Below are 20433 nucleotides of genomic sequence, written 5' to 3' on the forward strand. Positions count from 1 at the left end.
CTATGATGATGTAGAAGCCCTCCGTGATGACGGCCCTCTCCGGCGGAGCTCCGGAACAAGCCCCAAGATGGGATCTCGTGGATACAGAAAGTTGAGGCGGTGGAATTAGGTTTTTGGCTCCTGTTCTGATCGTTTGGGGGTACATGGGTATATATAGGAGGAAGGAGTACGTCGGTGGAGCACCGAGGGGCCCACAAGGCAGGGGGCGCGCCCTGTAGGGGGGGCGCCCCTACCCTCGTGACCGCCTCCGGTACTTCTTGGAGTAGGGTCCAAGTCTCCTGGGTCTTATCCGAGAAGAAAATCACGTTCCAAAAAGGATTTTTCTGTTTGGACTCCATTTGATATTATGTTTCTTCGAAACACTGAAATAGGCAAAAAAACAGCAATTCTGGGCTGGGCCTCCGGTTAATAGGTTAGTCCCAAAAATAATATAAAAGTGGAAAATAAAGCCCAATATAGTCCAAAACAGTAGATAATATAGCATGGAGCAATCAAAAATTATAGATACGTTGGAGACGTATCAAGAAGCCATCTAGCTACTAACTATGGACCCGTAGGTCTGAAATAAACTACTCACACTTCATCGGAGGGGCTTGGATGATGATGTAGAAGCCCTCCGTGATCGATGCCCCCTCCGGCGGAGCTCCGGAACAGGCCTCAAGATGGGATCTCGTGGATACAGAAAGTTGCGGCGATGGAATTAGGTTTTTGGCTCCTTCTCCGATCGTTTGAGGGTACGTAGGTATATATAGGAGGAAGAAGTACGTCGGTGGAGCTTCGAGGGGCCCACGAGGCAGGGGAACGCGCCCTAGGGGGGGCGCGCCCTCCACCCTCGTGACCGCCTCGTGGCTTTATTGACGGAGGGTCCAAGTCTCCTGGATCTTATCTGATGAGAAAATCACGTTTCCGAAGGTTTCATTCCGTTTGGACTCCGTTTGATATTCTGTTTCTCCGAAACACTAAAATAGGCAAAAAAAACAGCAATTCTAGGCTGGGCCTCCGGTTAATAGGTTAGTCCCAAAAATAATATAAAAGTGGAAAATAAAGCCCAATATAGTCCAAAACAGTAGATAATATAGCATGGAGCAATCAAAAATTATAGATACGTTGGAGACGTATCAGTATTTCTTCAACAGGCGGTAAATTAAGACCATGTATTTCTTCAATAGGAGGTAAATTCTTAACATCTTCAGCTTTAATGCCTTTTTCTTTCATAGATTTCTTTGTCTCTTGCATATCTTCAGGACTGAGAAATAGAATACCTCTTTTCTTTGGAGTTGGCTTAGGAGTTGGTTCAGGAATTGGATCAGGAAGTGTCCAATTATTTTCATTGGTCAACATATTATTCAATAGAATTTCAGCTTTATCTGGTGTTCTTTCCCTGAAAACACAACCGGCACAACTATCCAGGTGGTCTCTAGAAGCATCAATTAGTCCATTATAAAAGATATCAAGTATTTCATTTTTCTTAAGAGGATGATCAGGCAAAGTATTAAGTAATTGGAGAAGCCTACCCAAAGCTTGTGGGAGACTCTCTTCTTCAATTTGCACAAAATTATATATTTTCCTTAAAGCAGCTTGTTTCTTATGAGCAGAGAAATATTTAGCAGAGAAGTAATAAATCATATCCTGGGGACTACGCACACAACCAGGATCAAGAGAATTATACCATATCTTAGCATCACCATTTAATGAGAACGGAAATAATTTAAGGATATAATAATAGTGAGTTTTCTCATCATTAGTGAACAGGGTGGCTATATCATTTAATTTAGTAAGATGTGCCACAACAGTTTCAGATTCATAACCATAGAAAGGATCAGATTCAACTAAAGTAATTATCTCAGGATCAACAGAGAAATCATAATCCTTATCATTAACAAAGATAGGTGAAGTAGCATAAGCAGGATCATATTTCATTCTAGCATTTAGAGTTTTTTGTTTCAACTTAGCTAATAATTTCTTAAGATCACTCCTATCATTGCAAGCAAGAAAATCTCTAGCAATTTTTTCATCCATAACATAGCCCTCATGCACAACAGGTAATTCATATCTAGGGGAGAATCTTCATCATCACTTTAATCAATATTATCAGTTTCAATAATTTCATTCTCTCTAGCCCTAGCAAGTTGTTCATCAAGAAATTCACCAAGTGGCATAGTAGTATCAAGCATAGAAGTAGTTTCATCATAAGTATCATGCATAGCAGAAGTGGCATCATCAATAACATGTGACATATCAGAATTAATAGCAGAAGCAGGTTTAGGTGTCGCAAGCTTACTCAAAACAGAAGGTGAATTAAGTGCAGAGCTATGGCGGTTCCTTACCTCCCCTCGTAGTTGAGGGATAAATCTTGGTTCTTGGATCTTTCAAGTTCTTCATAATGATAAGTAGATATAAATCCCAAGTGACTCAAAGAATAGAGCTATGCTCCCCGGCAACGGCGCCATAAAATAGTCTTGATAACACACAAGTATAGGGGATCACAACAGTTTTCGAGGATAGAGTATTCAACCCAAATTTATTGATTCGGCACAAGGGGAGCCAAAGGATACTCTCAAGTATTAGTAGTTGAGTTGTCAATTCAACCACACCTGGATAACTTAATATCTGCAGCAAAGTATTTAGTAGCAAAGTAATATGATAGTAGTGGTAACGATAGCAAAAGGTAACGGTAGCAAAAGTAATATTTTGGGGTTTTGTAATAATTGTAACAATAGCAACGGAAAAGTAAATAAGCGAAGAACAATATATGGAAAGCTTGTAGGCAATGGATCGGTGATAGAGAATTATGCTGGATGCGGTTCATCATGTAACAGTCATAACATAGGGTGACACAGAACTAACTCCAATTCATCAATGTAATGTAGGCATGTATTCCGAATATAGTCATACGTGCTTATGGAAAAGAACTTGCATGACATCTTTTGTCCTACCCTCCCGTGGCAGCGGGGTCCTATTGGAAACTAAGGGATATTAAGGCCTCCTTTTAATAGAGTACCGGACCAAAGCATTAACACATAGTGAATACATGAACTCCTCAAACTATATACGGTCATCACCAGGAGTGGTCCTGATTATTGTCAATTCAGGGTTGTCGGATCATAACACATAGTAGGTGACTATAGACTTGCAAGATAGGATCAAGAACTCTCATATATTGATGAAAACATAATAGGTTCAGATCTGAAATCATGGCACTCGGGCCCTAGTGACAAGCATTAAGCATAGCAAAGTCATAGCAACATCAATCTCAGAACATAGTGGATACTAGGGATCAAACCCTAACCAAACTAACTCGATTACATGATAAATCTCATCCAACCCATCATCGTCCAGCAAGCATATAATGGAATTACTCACGCACGGCGATGAGCATCATGAAATTGGTGATGGAGGATGGTTGATGATAACGATGGCGACGGATTCCCCTCTCCGGAGCCCTGAACGGACTCCGAATCAGCCCTCCCTAGAGAGTTTAGGGCTTAGCGGCGGCTTTGTATCGTAAAACATGATGAATCCTTCTCCCTGGGTTTTTTCTCCCCGAAAGTGAATGTATGGAGTCAGGGTTGAGGTCGATGGAGCGTTAGGGGCCCACGATGCAGGGGGCGTGCCCAGGGGGTAGGGCGCGCCCCCCACCCTCGTGGACAAGTGGAGGCCCCCTGACATGGATCTTTCTTCCAGTATTTTTTTATATTCCAAAATAATTCTCCGTTGATTTTCAGGTCATTCCGAGAACTTTTATTTCTGCACAAAAATAACACCATGGCAATTCTGCTGAAAACAGCGTCAGTCCGGGTTAGTTCCATTCAAATCATGCAAGTTAGAGTCCAAAACAAGGGCAAAAGTGTTTGGAAAAGTAGATACGACGGAGACGTATCAGTGCCGTACCTTCGGTGCTAGGATCGGTCGGATCATGAAAACGTATGAATACATCAACCGCGTTGTCGTAACGCTTCCGCTTTCGGTCTACGAGGGTAAGTGGACAACACTCTCCCCTCTTGTTGCTATACATCACCTAGATAGATCTTGTGTGTGCGTAGGAATTTTTTTGAAATTACTGCGTTCCCCAACAGGATATGAGATACACGGATGTGGACGACGCGATTTGAGAAGTGCCTAGTCAGTGCCCGTGGACGCGCCCAGGCGTCGTCATGGACGAGGGGGAGCAGTCTGTGCTCGCTCTTATGTTGACGTTCCGGAAGGCATAGGAGGAGCAGAGGTACAACATGTTCCTCCTCGAGCAGCATCGGCTGGTGGTGGGCCAAATATACGGCGAGCGTGCAAGCTAGGCGGTCGTGGCCGCCATGGCCTCCGGTGAATCTGCACTTCATTGCGGAGTAGTGGGCGCTCTATGAGGCCTCGCATGCTCAAGGCGCCGCCCACAACGCAGAGCCAGCGCAGACGGGTGCGGCCGCGGTCGCGCACACGGTTGGTGGCGCAGGCGGTCCAGGACCCCAACGCCGCCAGCTATGCGTCCTATGCGTCACCGTCCAAAATTTGGGGCCGCACGTGGCAGACAGTGACAGACCGTCCATGTTCACCATCGATCTCACGTCCACCGGTGCGGCGATGGATAGGTCGCGGACTTATCCGAGGGTGAGTAGGACATGGGAGGTGGTAGGGCATTGTGTCCCAACCGGGCCGGTCCATCTCCCATGTTCTATTCTTCCTCCCGGAGACCGCACCTCCACCCAGGGTCTTGAACCCCGCCATTCTTCATGGAGACGACAGATGAAGGATGTGGTCGCTGATATGAAATGCAAAGGAAGTGGATGATGACCGCCGTCGTAGGATAGATTTAGGGTTGAGTTTATTTTCTTTTATCCTAAATTTTCAAAATGTAATGAAAATCCACCGTGCTTGCATGAATCTCATCTAGTTTATATGAAAATCCGCCGTGTTTGCATTATTTTGTGTCTGTTAGTTGAAACGGTGTCTGAAATGTATCCAGACAATATTAAATGAGTGGCTTCCGATCTATGTCTGCGGACTGGTTTTTTGGTCCGCCGACAAATGCCGGGGCAAATTTATGGGACGGCGTGGAGATGCCCTAAGAGGTTTATTTAAGGCGGCTGCTACAAATCAACCGGCTGATTTCCTGAAGAAATCAGCCGAGTCGCCAGCCATCCGATCTATCTTATCTCAGCCCTTGAAAAACAGTCAACGCACACTCGATGTCCTCTTCCCCGCACCGCATCAGCCACCCCTGCTTCGATCCCCGTCCAGGCCGCCGCTGCAAAAGCATCACGGCTGCCGCCGGCAAAGCACTTTGCAACACCGAAGCCACCGTCAGTCGCTGCATCGCAATTCCAAGAGCTGGGGAGGCTCCATTGGAGCACCATGAGCCGCCGGCGAGCGTTCCATTGGGGCACCAAGCTGCTGCTTTGCAACTTCGAGCTCGCCGACGAGCGCTGCAACGTCGCAATGGGAGCCACCGGCAAGAGCTCCATTGGAGCACCGACGCGCACGGCAGCTTCGAGAGCGTCGGCCGGCGAGATCCATTGGAGCAGCAAGCGCTGCAGCTTCGATAGATGCCGGCGGCAACACAACATCGGGAGGCGGCGGCGAGAGCTTCATTGCAGCACCGCAGCCGGCGAGCTCCACGGGGTCGCAGCACCGCGTGTGTTGCACTGAGAGCGCCGGCGAGCTCCATTGGAGTACCGAGCGCTGCACTGCAGCTCGACATCACACCGACGAGCGCTGCAACGCAGCACCAAGAGCCGCCAGCGAGCGCTCCATTGCAGCACTGCTGCCGACGAGCTCCATGGGGTCGCAACGCCGCTTGTGCTGCATTGCATCTCCGCCGCCGTCGCGAGATCCACAGGGACGCAGCTACCTCCCGCGATGAGCGGCGCCCAACTCCGGCCTCCCCGTGTTCGCTGCAGCACCGGCGACGAGCAGCGCCAGCCTCCGGCCTCCTGCTTCATGTTGTGGCGCCGGCCTCAGGCTCTTTCTCTTGCTTGTGACGGTAGAGGAAAGGGGAAAAAGAGGAGTAGGGGAGAAGGTCTGGAGACGAAGGAAGAGATAAGGCTTTGCTGGTTGCAAATGGTGTGTGGGGTCGGATACGTGGCGTGCGCTGCAGGCGGTTTGCGCAGCGTGAAAATCATCCGGCTTAAAGAGAACGTTTTTCTTTATTTAACGCTAAAAAAAGGTTTATTTAACACCTTGTATCGGCTGTGCGACGTTATTTATGAAGCGGGTGAAAGTGAACGCAACCGAACTGTGCGACGTTATTATGCAAAAGCGTTCGCTGAACAATCAGCCTCTGGCTGCTTATCTCAGTAAGCCAACTCTCAGTCACATCTAATGGAACGCAACCGAACTGAACAAAGTATGTTTGCTCGACCATGGCGTACGTGGCCGTCCCGCGTGTAGCGGCGTGTGGATATCTTTGTACTACTGCTGCCTCGCCCTCCCGCTCCATATAAACCTCGAGCGAGCAATGCCGCACATTTCCTGGCGCGACACACTGCAGTACAAGCGCTCCCGCTTCCATCCGTCATCCGATTGACACGCTGCACCAGCCAAAAAGCCACTGACCTCACAGCCTCGCTCCGCCCGCCATGGCCGCTGCCACGGTGCGGTCGACGTTGCCCCGCTGCCTCCTCCTCCTCCTCCTCCTCCTCCTGTCCACGGCGCTTGCCTCCGCCGCCACCGCGCCGCGGCTCGTGCTCCTGGCGCCGTCCGGCTCGCACACGCCGTGCCTGGACAACCCGCCCGACCTGACGGCCGCGGCCGACGAGGCGGGCGAGCTCGTCCGCGACCTCGGCGGCCTCCCGGCCTACGTCACCGGATCCCGCAGCTCCACGCGCGCCATCGTCCTCGCCTCCGACTACTTCGGTCAGTGCTCAGAGTCACCGAGGCCACTTAGCAAGCCGAAGGAACGTCTCTGTTCCTACTCCAGCGTACGTGACTCCATTAATGAATCTTCTTTTCTGCAGGCTTCCAAGCGCCAAAACTGAGGTACGTACGTACTTGCCACTGTTTGATTGACTTGAAAGAACCACTTTCTGCTTCAAATTGTTTCTCTCCAAACTTGTTTTGTTTCATTCTGCCTGCATTCTTGAGTTTCATCTCGCTTGTGCGAGGCGAATGAATTTAACAATGTGTGTACCGTGTGTGTTCCCAAGGAAAATCTCGGATCAGGTTGCGGATGATGGATACTTGGTCGTGGTTCCTGATTTGCTGCACGGGGACCCGTTCAGGGATGAGGCCAAGATTTCATTTCAAGATTGGCTGAAAACCCACTCTCCGGTTCGTTCATTTTCCGTTCTTATCCTGCTTGTTGTATTGTTTGTAATAGTTGGTCTGTATGACTATAACGGATGGCACAATACTGAAACTCTAGCGCTCTCCCTAAGGCTATAATGGATATGCAGACCACTTGCCATTGGTTTCCCAAGTACATTTTGAAAGAAAAGAAAAAGATGAAATTCTCTCTCCAGCACATTACATCACATGAAAATATTCAGTATCCTACTAAGGGCATCTACCACACTTAACTGTATTTTCATGGAAAGCACACTTAATCACAAGAAATGCTGCAGCTTTTCCATCTGAATGTTTCAGTATCAGGATAGGAAACATAACAAATACTGATTTCTCTCTTGCTCGTTGCTGTTACAGGTGGAGGCAGCTGAAAAGACTAAAGTGCTTATTGCTGCTCTGAAGAAGCAAGGGGTGTCTGAAGTTGGGGTTGGAGGTTATTGCTGGGGTGGTGGGTTAACTCACTTCAACTACATGAACACCGAGCAATCATTGTTTTAATTTTTACCACTCCCTCCGATCCATATGAATTGTTGATGATTTCTAAGTCATCGATCTAAATCATCAACAATTAATATGAATCGGAGGGAGTAGCATTCTTCAACTAACCGCTCCATTGTCTTTCGTAATAGAAAAAATCATCAACAATTAATATGGATCGGAGGGAGTAGCATTCTTCAACTAACCACTCCCTTGTCTTTCGTAATAGCAAAGGTAGCTGTGGAGCTATCAAAGTCTGAAGAAATTCAAGTGGTTGTCATTTCGCACCCTTCACTAGTGACTGTCGATGACATGAAGGGTGTGTGTCTTATTTCCATCTCACTTAATTAGGCTTTCCCTGCTGATTCTTCCTCGTGTATGCTAAAAATTCACTTTCACTAGAAGAATGCGCTGCATGTCCTTTTCTCTAACTCGGTAACTCCATTTTGCATGCTCAGAGGTCAAGCATCCCATTGAGATTCTCGGAGGAGAGCTTGATCAAGCTTCTCCACCGCCGATAGTGCACCAGTTTGAACAGGCCTTGGATCAGAACAACAAGGTACATTCTTCCTAGTAGCTTCATTTCATACTTCGTGAAGATTGACCACTAAATTTTAATCTGCCATTTTACAGATTGACCACTTCGTGAAGATCTTCCCGGGAGTAGCCCACGGTTTCGCTTGCAGATACAACGCCAGCGACGCGTTCGCCGTCAAAACTGCCGAAAAAGCTCGTGCAGACATGCTCAGCTGGTTCAACAAGTATCTGAAGAAGCACCAAGAGCTTTCGCTCCACGAATCTTAGAAACTCGATCGCTCCAAGCTGTTTTGAACAAGTCACCCTTTTAGTTTTGTATAAATCGACGCCTTTTCATTAGTTTAGAAGTACAGAATTAAGGAGCTCTTGCCTTTCTGAATAAATTGCACATCGGTGCTGAACTTTTTAGGCGTAGCTTGGTCGTGTATGCAATGCAATAATAAAATAGTTCCTCTAGTTTGATTCAGCTGTACTTTCTTTTTGTTCTTCTCTGCATGGGAAATTTGAGTATTTGCCTAGCATATTTATGTGCAGAAAAGTAATTGAATGCGATGCAAGTGGTGAATGGCGGATATGAGAAATTACAGATCAACAAGGTGTCTCACACAATGATGAATATATGATATTACATACTACTGTATTAACAAATGGGTTTCTGAAAAAAAAATGAAACTAATATATTACAGATTTACAAGGTGTCACAGACAAAACCAGAAAAAAGTTTCCGTCGCCGGGACTTGAACCCGGGTCTCTCGGGTGAGAGCCGAGTATCCTAACCACCTAGACTACGACGGAATTGCTGTATGACATTAAGAATTCCGTGTAAAGTTAAAGACACAACGGGAGGAGTAGCACCGGAAGAGTAAGGAGATGAGAGGGGGTGCAACGCTGGCGGCATCTCCAACTCCTGGTTGGGTGCGGTGCGAGGAGGCCCAACACATTTGTTGTGGGAGAAACAACCGTGCGACGACCACACGCTCCCTTCCGTCTTCCCTCTCTCCGCCTCCCCCTCTGCTTGAGAGTCGTTCAGGACAACACGGTTTGATCCCATATACATCGTCGGACGGCGATGGCTAAAGAGACGCGTTCGGAATCTCCTTGTATATAATCGTGCAATCGTTGGCCAGGTGTTGCTGTTTGGTGTCATGTCGTTGGGATGCCAACCACTAGAGTGGTGGTGGTCGTCGCCTTCTTCTTCGACTCCATGGTGGAGGGAAGTGGAAGGTGTCGAATCCGGCAGAATTCCCCTCAATAAGCACACGGTGCCATCTCTAAAAAAATTCCAACAAGTACTGGCATTTCATTCATAATAGTAGGCAGAGTATGTACAGTGCCAAAAGGCAAGGACTAACGTAAGAAAAATAAAATAAATTGAAAGAGAAGCTCAGGGAGATCAAGTACATTCCCGAAAGGGCCATGCATGCACTTAGCGCTTGTAGACATCTTCGAGAGTCCTATGTAGCGCCATCTGGAGTAGTTGCGGTAGTATTCCTCTAATCCGTTACAGTGGCAGATGGAATAACGATGGGTTATCCCATAACATGAGAATCGACAGAGAAGATGCAGATGTAGACGGTCCGTTTCACTGAATGTGGACTTGGAGAGCCTATGGCGTCCATAATGGTTGGCTAGTCTTCTCAGGTTTTCGAATATTATGGCCGAATGGCGGCCCCTTTTATTTCCCTGGCCATGATGCCACAGAGGAAGCAGTGCGGCTTCCGTGCGGAGCCTATGGCGTGCAACCCTGCAGAGCACATGGGGCCAAGTGGACTCGTCCCTGGCGTCGACGATCTTAGTTATGCATGGAAGTTGTTTCAGATCTGATTACATTTCCGTTTTGCCTCTTGAGGTTCTTGCATAAACTAGGATCAAGCATTGCAGATTTCATGATACGTTTTCATATTGTTACCTTATTATTTTTAAATGTTTAGCAAATACAGAAATATTACCGTCATCCATATCACCTATCTACCATTATCAATCTCTTCGCCAGACTAGTGCACTTATACAATTGATAATTGTATTAGGTTTGCTTGGAACACAAGAGACTTCTCATATATTGTTGCGGGGTTGCATATGTTATGATTTAAGATCTGGATTGTTTTGGAATAGCAGCACGATATGAAAGACTACAATAGTGCAAAGAACAATTTATTCATAGCGCAATCAACATAAAGAAAATAACATCGGGAACAACGCCATTGCAGAAAAGAAGACTCAACTAGCATCACTAGAAAGTGAAGCCCGACCCACGGAACTTCTCCTCGCATATCGCATCCAGACGTTTAGCCATCTCAGGGGTCAAGTGGTTCACCCAGTCTCCCACCACCCCATTCCTGAAATAGGAGTCATGCGAGAACTTGAAGAACACTCCTTGGGAGCCTTTCTTGTTCACCTTTAAATTTTTAAGATTCTCCAAGCTGCAGAGCTCAACAATCTCTGCAACGACACCGGCCTCCTCCTCTGTGTCAGAGAATGGCCTCCCAAGGAACTGGGCTAGCTTCCTGACTTTGTCCAGCGGATCCTGAAGCATCTGCTCGTAGGTAAGGAAAAGCACTCTGCTTGGCTCTGCATTGCTTGCCCTCCAGTATCCGAGGATGTGATCCCAAAAAGGTCCGCCGTTACTTGTGCCTTCACAGACAGTCTCGAACATCTCTTGGAGTGATATGTCAGGTTGAGCACGATTGATGAAGTGCCACAATGATACCACCATATCCTTTGGATCCCTGCCAACGAGCACCTACGATGTCATCTACTCTTTTTTTAGGGAAAACGCCACCATGGCTTACTGTATTTCATGGTTCAGCAAGGGCTTACCTCATTCACAAGGAGAGCTGGAATAAAATCGTGTGGATTGCATTTTTAAAAGTCCTTTATGTTATATATACTATAACCCACTAAAATTAAATAATTAATACAACAACACTACCTGCAAATGTAGACGATTTTGCAGATGGACGGCGGCAGCACCGACAGCGGCATGTGCGTGCACATGAGCCTCGGCGACGGCAGCGCGTCCAGCACAGCCTCGCGGCCGACGGCGAAGAGCCTGTCCACGAGGGGCACGCAGTCGTGTGGGTTGAGGCGGCGGAGCGGGTGGGCGGGGCTGGCCGGCGGGCACGCGGCGCGGGCCATCGTGGCGAATATCAGGGCCTTGAGCCACGTGGTGCCGCTCTTGGGAACGCTCGCAAGAACCACGTCGCCGGGGCGCGCCGCGAAGCTGCGCTGCATGGCCATGATGCCTGGTGCCCACTCCTCTCGCACCCACACGCCCTGGTAGCAGCGCCGCTTCAGCTTGCTGTTGCTGGCATGGTTCTGGTTCGTCGGGAGGGACGCGACGGCGGCGGCGTACTCCGTGGGAGGGTGCACAGGGATTGTGCCGTCGTCGGCGTCCTTGAACGCCACGGGGCCATGGAGGAGACTAGACGTTTCGCTATCAACCATCTGATCTGCTGAATGAGGTGATGGAAGGGTAGCTACCGCTGGGTTAAGGGCATCTTCATTGCGGACCCTCAAGCCATTCACATACGTTTGAGCCACGCTATTTGGACGTGTTCTGTCAGTCAATATAGATCTGTATTGATTCGTTTGGCGGTCCGGACACATTTTTTTTTCTGCAGATCAAAGATAAAGTGGGGGACTTTGCGGGCGTCCGATCGTTGCCATATCCGTTCCTGACCGCCCTGGCTCACTCAAACACCCCCCTTCGCTCGCGCGCTTTTCCTGCCGCCTCTTCAGAGCATTAGTGCCGCATTCACGTTCGACTAGAGTGGATGCGGCCTCTCACTTCTACTGGCATTGAAGCGGCGCGTCGGCTGAGAGAGCGCCGCATGCGCTGCTTCCCAGTGCATGCGACTGCTTCGCATTCAAACGACACCACGGTTGTATGTCACCCTACATTAAATGAAACGCGGTTTGCCGAGGAACCTACTCAGTTGCTACTCATCCGTCCGTCTGCCATCCACCATTGCCATCCGCCCGCTATATAAACTCCAGCCTTGACCATAGCCGCAGTCATCCTCCTACGGTCCCTTTCTCCTCTCCGCACCAGCCCACCATGGCCTCCTCGCGCTCCAAAGCTCTCTAGGACGGACTCTCATCGGAGCAGAAGAAGAAGATGGCCGTCATTGCTGTCGGCTGGCAGGTCCGCCAGCAGACAGAGACCGCCGCCACTGCAATGGAGGATGATCTGGCGCCACCCTCCTCGCCGGTGCATGCTGGCCTCACCACCAGCGAGGCCCGTGCGCACTACACGGACATGTTGCGGGAGGAGCAAGAGGCCAAGTTTCGACAGGCGCAGGCTAACCAAGCCTAAAACCCCGGCCTCCTCGAGGAGCACCAACGCATCGAGGAGCAACTTGCCATTGGCACGACCATCGTGTAGGGCGTGGACGTGCCAGAGCAGGAGGCGTTGGTCGACTCCTACTGCTTCGCTCGCGACATCCTCCGCGACTGCTGGCGGTACCGCCTCCATCAGGTGGAATTGAAGGCCACCTGCAAGGAGTTTGCCAAGGTGGCGGATGAGATGTGGGGCAAGAGAGACAATGACAAGGACATCGCCAGCTCTGCCCGGCCGCGCCCCGCCACGGCCATGAAGCCGACACGTCTGTGGGCGCTGTCGACAGCAAGGAAGAGTATTGCATGGTAGGTCACCGCCACTCGGGTCCCAAGAGGGCCACCGCCCCTCCCCTCCTGTTGAAGCCAAACTTGGTGGGCTGAACATCCTCAGCCGATTAGCCGCTTGGCGTTGATGTGGAGGCGGACAGCTTCACTTCCCAGGCTTTGGAGGCGGAGGTTATGAAGATGGAGCTGGAGAGCGCCTAGGCGGAACTAAAGAAGGCGAAGGCAAGAGCCAGAGCTTCAGTTCTCGGGGCTCATGGCCAGACTTGGGAAACGGGTGTCTGTGATCGTTTATATTAGGTTTAGAGTGGGATTTAGTACGGTTTATATGAAAAATGTAATGAATTTTATCTGGTTTATATGAAAAAAGTGTGAAATGTAATGAATATCGTCCGGTTTGTATGAAATCCGTCGTGTTTGCATGAATTTTGTCTAGTTAGTTCAAATAATGGTTGAAATGTATGCGGGAAGCATTGGATGATCGGCACCCGCATTCGTGTTCGCAGACTAATCCCCTACTCACTGATAGATGCCGGAACAATTTACAGGTCAGCATTGAAGATGCCCTGATACGTGCATTTTCAGCTTCAAAAGAAAACCTGCATTTTCCTCGACAGCAAGCATCTTTTCTTTCTACTTTCCCGTGGAGTAAGCATCTGATCCTATGGACTCTTTTCTTCCCATATGGGTGTTTGTGGTGTATATTAACCAGGGTTTTCTTTGTGTCCAAAAAGGATCTTCTTTTTGGCCCATATATGGATGTCATCCTCGTCATAATTCGTGTCTCTAGCATGTGTAGCTTTAAAAAAATTAAATTTTTGAACACCCGCAAAAAAAATTAAATTTTTTAACAGAAAACTGTTTCAAATGTCTCCCACATGTCAAGTTTTCAAACAGCTTTCAAAAGTTTTGAATACACACTATTCCAGACTAGCTCTCTAATGTGGATGGTTTTCGAAGCTAAACATATGAACGAGAAAGAGATACTCCCCCCATTTCTTTCTAATTTGCATAAAAACTTTTTTGAAGTCAAACTTTGTAAAGTTTGACCAATTTTATGAAAAAAATATAAGCATTCACAATACAAAGTCAATATTATTAGATGCATCTTAAAATTAAATTTCACGCTCCCTCACAAAAATATATATTAAATTTCACACCATATAACTTTAGTATTATAGATGTTGATATTTTCAAATATAAATTCGCTCAAACTTTGTGTAGTTTGACTTCAAACAAATCTAATATGCAATGTAAAAAAAAAAAGAAACGGAGGGAATCACTCTTAGGACCCCCTCTATTATTATTTTTTGAGAACAACCTCTGTTTTAAAACTGTTGAAGTTATAGATTACGCTAAATCGAAGTTGTTTAAATGTTTATAAAATATGTAAAGATTGACTTGAGAGAAACTAGAACTTTAAACATCTTACAATGGTGTGTGCGGGGTGAGGTGTGGGTAGGGGTTAATAAAGAAAATTGCAACTAAGAGAAACTCTACAAGAGTCGTTATATATTGCATATGGAGCGCAAAGTCGCCATATCTCAGCCTTCATAATATATTTTTTGTTTTCTCATTCAGAAACTTTGATTGACTCCAAAACTAGACGTTTTATCACTTCATTTTAAAAGCAATCATGCAAGAAATAATTTAACAAGTTGCTTGAACAAATGCATTTAACCGGCGACACGTGCAAATCACATGTTGCTGGCATGTGTACCGTCCGCTTCTCCGGATGTGCACTGCTTTCTCGTGTGTGTTGTCCCCTCTCCAGCGTGCACCTTCCCTTGCCCCGGCAGGCCCTAGAATGTATGATCACCATTCGCCTGTCATCTCAAATTCTTGCGCCCTTGGATCCATGGTATTCGAATCCAACATGATGAATCGTTTATCTTCGGCTATCCCTTCATGTCTCGTCTAACACCCCTCGGTTTCAAGCCTACATGAACCCATCTCTTCATGACATCGTCTGCTCTCTTGCATAGTGATGGTGTCCCAGCCCAGGGGTATTTCACCATGTCGGTTCCTGATCTGGTGGATCGGGCTAAGGACCCCTAGGTCGGTTCCGTCCTGGGCCATTTTGGGCAACCCATGACGCGCTACAAAGAAGATTATGGAAGCCTTGACGTTCAAGACAAGTAATCCATATCCGTGGAGTACCCGCCTCCACCGACGTAGCCGATTAGGGCATCTACAACGCCGGGCGCTAGGCCCGGACGCTAGGATAAATATCCTGTCCGATCGGCGGTTAGACTACAAAATCCTAGTGTCTAACTTGGCAGCGACGCAAAAGCTGGAGGCGGGCGCTTTGCCTTTTTTTTCCACAACCATGCATGTAGCGATTGGTTTTTTACTAGTTCTGTGATTAATTAGCGCCCCTCATTAGCGCTTGCCGTTGGGTCAGAAAACACTAAGCTTCTTTCCTATTTTATGAGAATTACCTTTTCATTCATAAGCGTCTACATAGTCGCCCAGCAATGGAGATGCCCTTAGAACTCTTGTAATCCTAGGACCCCGGTGATGGTGTCACGGATTAGGGGGCACTCACCATGGCACCTCCCATCTAGATATCGACATGGCTTCAGAATGCCTGTGACACATTTGGTCTCGACATCTCTGTATGAGCAGGCTAGTTACTGATTTGGAAGATTAATGCATGGCTAGGACTCTTGTAAAGTTGTAATTCTAGGATGTCATGAATTAGGGGGCATTCACCATGGCGCCTCTCATCTACTCCCTCCGTTCGAAATTACTTGTCGCAGAAATGGGTGTATTTAGACATATTTTAGTTCTAGATACATCCATTTCTAAGACAAGTAATTCCAAATGGAAGGGGTAGATGTCGACATGGCTTCAGAATGCCTGTGACACAGCTGGTCTCAACATCTCTGTATGAGCAGGCTAGTTACCGATATGGTAGATTAGTGCATGGCTAGCATTAGACAGCCGTGGGCCTGCCTCGTGCACTGGCAAAGACGAAGGCCTCCCCTAAAATAAAGTGTCTCGCTCAAAAACGGAAATGCCTGTGACACATTTGGTCTCGACATCTCTGTATGAGCAGGCTAGTTACTGATTTGGAAGATTAATGCATGGCTAGGACTTTTGTAAAGTTGTAATTCTAGGATGTCATGAATTAGGGGGCATTCACCACGGCGCCTCTCATCTACTCCCTCCGTTCGAAATTACTTGTCGCAGAAATGGGTGTATTTAGACATATTTTAGTTCTAGATACATCCATTTCTAAGACAAGTAATTCCAAATGGAAGGGGTAGATGTCGACATGGCTTCAGAATGCCTGTGACACAGCTGGTCTCAACATCTCTGTATGAGCAGGCTAGTTACCGATATGGTAGATTAGTGCATGGCTAGCATTAGACAGCCGTGGGCCTGCCTCGTGCACACTGGCAAAGACGAAGGCCTCCCCTAAAATAAAGTGTCTCGCTCAAAAACGAAAATTTATTTACAAAAAATTCCGTCGCCGGGACTTGAACCCGGGTCTCTCGGGTGAGAGCCGAGTATCCTAACCACCTAGACTACGACGGATTTGGCTATTGTTTGAACTTTAGCTTTAAAGAACCGTAACATTAGGCCTGCCGAGCAAACCTAAGTATACTTCGGGTCAAGCAAATGACGAATTTGTGTGCCTGAGCAGAAATATGATGGTTCATCAGCTGAATCAGGTTCACGAGCATATCAAGTTATTGAAAATGCATGTCAAAGAGTCGAGACAAAGTACACGCACTTCGCCACAGATGATACCAAGCATGCAAGGAAAAAGAGATACTGAACCTATTTTGCCAGCAAAACTGGAGTACATTCGGGTCCCAAGAGTGACTAAATAATAGACGTGCGCTAAAATTGAGGAAAATATATTTGCCAAGAAAACTGAAATGTATTAGGGTCCAACAAATAAGGAATTCAACAACAACAACAAAAACAACAAAGTCTATAGTCCCAAACAAGTTGGGTACACTAGAGGTGAAACCCATAATATATCACAATCAACTCAAGGTTCTGGCACATGGATAACAAGCTTCCACACGCCCCAGTCCATGGCTAGTTCTTTGGTGATACTCTAATCCTTCAGATCCGTCCAACAAATAAGGAATTCATGTCCCTTTAATTGAAACATCAAACTTGTTGTCGATAAGATTATCAAGCAAGGCGTGATCATATCAAGTTGCAACAATGGATGTCAACGGATTGAGAGTTGAGAATGTTGCCAACAACTACAGCACACTCTCCTTCAGATGAATGCGAGGAAAATTATATATCAACCAAATATTCATTAGCTTGTCCAAAAGAGACGAGCAACAGCATGCCAATTACATATGAAGCATTAGAAAGGAGTTCAATTCATAATTTGAATGGTATTGAACTGGTTCCAGAGCGACCAGACATAGCAATCACTTTGCTGTGGAACAGATTGGTGCCATAGTGCTCAAAGAGAGTGAATAACACCCAGCAAGAGTTTTACAATATTATTGTGCCAAAAGAAAATGCCAAAACATGGAGCTTTATAAGGTGCCTAATTTCACTTAAAAGATCATGGGAAATCTGGGCTTCAATGTCTTCACTCCTCAACCGGCCTTTGCCCCAGAACTGATATGTCTTGATACCGTTTCTGCATTTCCAAAGAATGACGAATTATAAGCCATGTGGCCTCAGCATTTGAAGCATTTAGCATATGCATTAACTAAGCAACACAAAGTTGTACACAATCAAACTTCTATCTTTCCAGTGCAATGAAACGCATGTCTTCTGCGTTTTCTCGAAAAAAATACTCAATGAGTGAACAATGAGGTTGCTTAACCAAAATACAGCAACAATGAACAAGTATTCTGTAGAAGATAGACCAGCATCCTGTGCTAAGCTAAAATGTGTAGGCACTCGTTTCTGTGGCATTGTAGAAGTATATACAAGAGATTGTGTGTGCATATGAACTATTGAAAGTACACAGAATCAGAAGATGCAGTTCACAGTCAGAAATATAGGCTAATGGGGGGTTTAAGAGAGAACTGCAGAAGGTTTGCTAATTGGTATAATATGATGTTGTGTTAGGTTACTAGTTACTAAAAAAACTACTTACATTCTACTACTACTAAATGAATGTGAAACAAGCATACAAGAGCATGCAAGGACATAAAAGAAAGATTAATTAGCATATATGGTAATCGAAAAACAGTGTGCAAAGCATGTTGTGCCTACACATGGTGAATATGCATCAATATAGTTGTACTTTGGTGATTGTAAGGGCTATGAATACATTTGTGAGCCAAACTCGTCTATTATGTATCCTCAGTCAATATGCTATCCGATATGTATATCTGCATCGAATATGCATTCCTCTCACTCAAATTGTTAATCATATGTGACAAGAATATACTCCCTCCGGTCCTTTTTACTCTGCATATTAGGTTTGTCTGAAGTCAATCTCATCCATCTTTGACCAAGTTTATACAAAAAATTATTAACATTCACATAACAACACATTTGTTATTAGATCCATCTCGGAATATATTTTCATATTATATTTATTAGATGTTATAGATGTTAATACTTTCTAATATAAATTTGGTCAAACTTAGCAAACTTTGACTTCAGACAAAGCTAATGTGAGGAGTAAAAAGGACCAGAGGGAGTATATGATCTGTGGTCCAGGACACTATTAAAAGCCCTACAATAAAGTATGATCATCACACACAATACAAGATAACATAGTTTGCTGAATTTAGCTATCACCAAGGCATTCCACATTGTCAAGAAATTATTGGGGACTTTACACGCAAAATATCATAAATAAGCATCCACATGCAGAGAAATCATGCATTTAACGAGCATGAAATGCTGTGCCTACTCAACCTATACTCATTTTTGCTCAGTGTTACAAGATCACAAAGAACATAAGAAAACCCTGACATTGGAATGAACAATTGGCAGAGCATACCACCTTCAATGCGATTTTCAGAAGAAATTAGAAACCTAATTGAATTTTCTAAACCGCTAGGTTGATCCGGCAAAGATCAAACACAAACTAGATATAGTAAATCAACATAAGTATGAAATGCCCTCATTTCGCAGGAGAAACAATAACCACACAGCATTATTCCTATTTGATCTTGAAAGCCAACAAAATTACGAGAAACATGTCTCTGATCATAAGAATGTGGACTTTGTCCCGTCCTACCCGGATCAGAGATGCAAGATCTAGTATCCCACGGATCACGAAAGGTCAAACGAACAAACGATGGGAAGGCCCCGGAGAGAGAATATTACCCCGACGTTGTTCATCTCCCAGACCTTGTTGACGCCGTAGTCCACCAGCTGCAGCCAAATCAAACGCAAGAGATTAGGAGGCCGAATCGGACACCGCAGGAGGACGCGCAGATCTGAAAATGGGGATCGGGATGGGAGGGGTTACCCGCTCGCCAGCGAAGGCGCCGGCGACGACGAAGGTGACGTACACGCCGTTACGGCGCATCACCACGCGGTACATGGCATCCCAGAGACCCATCGTCGAGGGCGGAGGCGGAGGCGGCGGCGCGCGGGGGGGATGGTGGAGATTCGGTACGCGACGACGGACGAACCAGTTGCGCTTGACGAGCGTTTCTGATGGGAGCTTCTGGGTACCTCGGGCGATTTCTACGGTGTTATCTCTTAGATGGGCCGTCCTGAGCCCATCAGGGCAATCTCGTGTTTTCTGGCCCGTTAGCCGACGTGGAACACGAGCGGCCCACTACCACTGGGTGATTGGGCGCGTGAACTGGCCGAACTTCCCTAAAAAACTAATACAAGATAACTGGGCGAACGTTCAAAGTCGACCGCATTTTGATCACCCAAACACTGATTTGCAACGCCGTCCTTTTTCCAAGACGTGGGAGTGCAATGAAAAAGACGGTGGCTTATCTCATCTCTACCTAGATGTTCTATTATTATTTTTCAGTTTTGTCATATTGATCCTTACGTGACTTGTACTTTAATCTTTATGATATGAATGAGACACATATTATCATGCAAAAAATAAATTCTGACAAAATTGATGAGAATCAACGAAATATGCATTGGTTTGCGTTACTGGTGAGGAGATGGTGGGAATCAATGAAAGATGCATCGGTTTATGTGATGAAAAATGTGCATTCCTAAGAGCAAATACAATAGGATGACATAGGCGGGCTGTAAGCCTTTAAATATTATATTTTGGATGAGTTGGCGTAAAGAGAGGAGGAGAGAGAAGGGAAGCGGGCTACTGATTAACAGCCGGGTGCAGCACGTGCTCCTAGCATGTTGTGAGAGAGGGAGGTGGACCATGTATCAAAAAGTATTACATATTTACAAACAACTATTGTACTTGTCCGCTATAAGTTTGGCTATAGATGGTGTGCCAAAACTATATAGCCAACATCTGACTATACTATTAACCATGCTCTAAGAGCATCTACATTCGACTTGGCAAATCCGACTCCCTATACGTTCGCGGACGCATCCGGGCACGCCCACGGGCGCATCCCGACGGACCCTCATATTTCC

General features: G+C 46.3%; 3 protein-coding genes and 2 non-coding genes across 5 annotated transcripts; 1 reads left to right on the forward strand and 4 right to left on the reverse strand.

Moving 5' to 3' along the window:
• Nucleotides 1–6443: 6443 nt before the first annotated feature.
• LOC125532898 (endo-1,3;1,4-beta-D-glucanase-like) lies at nucleotides 6444–8752 on the forward strand. Its single transcript, XM_048696763.2, has 7 exons — nucleotides 6444–6843; nucleotides 6945–6966; nucleotides 7134–7257; nucleotides 7630–7720; nucleotides 7979–8068; nucleotides 8208–8308; nucleotides 8383–8752. The coding sequence occupies exons 1-7, from the start codon at nucleotides 6567–6569 to the stop codon at nucleotides 8551–8553; spliced, it is 876 nt and encodes a 291-aa protein (XP_048552720.2). The 5' UTR covers nucleotides 6444–6566; the 3' UTR covers nucleotides 8554–8752.
• A 256-nt stretch (nucleotides 8753–9008) lies between these two features.
• TRNAE-CUC (transfer RNA glutamic acid (anticodon CUC)) lies at nucleotides 9009–9081 on the reverse strand. The gene has a single exon. It is a non-coding gene; the product is annotated as a tRNA-Glu (tRNA).
• Nucleotides 9082–10424: 1343 nt separating this feature from the next.
• On the reverse strand, nucleotides 10425–11759 carry LOC125517267 (cytosolic sulfotransferase 5). Its single transcript, XM_048682449.2, has 2 exons — nucleotides 11216–11759; nucleotides 10425–11012 (listed from the first exon to the last, which is right to left on the reverse strand). Exons 1-2 carry the CDS (start codon nucleotides 11728–11730, stop codon nucleotides 10517–10519), a joined length of 1011 nt encoding a protein of 336 aa, XP_048538406.2. The 5' UTR covers nucleotides 11731–11759; the 3' UTR covers nucleotides 10425–10516.
• Nucleotides 11760–16376: 4617 nt separating this feature from the next.
• On the reverse strand, nucleotides 16377–16449 carry TRNAE-CUC (transfer RNA glutamic acid (anticodon CUC)). Its single transcript has one exon. It is a non-coding gene; the product is annotated as a tRNA-Glu (tRNA).
• A 789-nt stretch (nucleotides 16450–17238) lies between these two features.
• Nucleotides 17239–19540, reverse strand: LOC125517276 (ubiquinol-cytochrome C reductase UQCRX/QCR9-like family protein). Its single transcript, XM_048682460.2, has 3 exons — nucleotides 19328–19540; nucleotides 19183–19230; nucleotides 17239–17530 (listed from the first exon to the last, which is right to left on the reverse strand). The coding sequence occupies exons 1-3, from the start codon at nucleotides 19418–19420 to the stop codon at nucleotides 17480–17482; spliced, it is 192 nt and encodes a 63-aa protein (XP_048538417.1). The 5' UTR covers nucleotides 19421–19540; the 3' UTR covers nucleotides 17239–17479.
• Between the last annotated feature and the right edge of the window lie 893 nt (nucleotides 19541–20433).

This window comes from Triticum urartu, chromosome 1A, assembly GCF_056163025.1.
Source record: "Triticum urartu cultivar PI428250 chromosome 1A, HENAU_Tu73, whole genome shotgun sequence".
In the NCBI taxonomy this organism is placed as follows: Eukaryota; Viridiplantae; Streptophyta; class Magnoliopsida; order Poales; family Poaceae; genus Triticum; species Triticum urartu.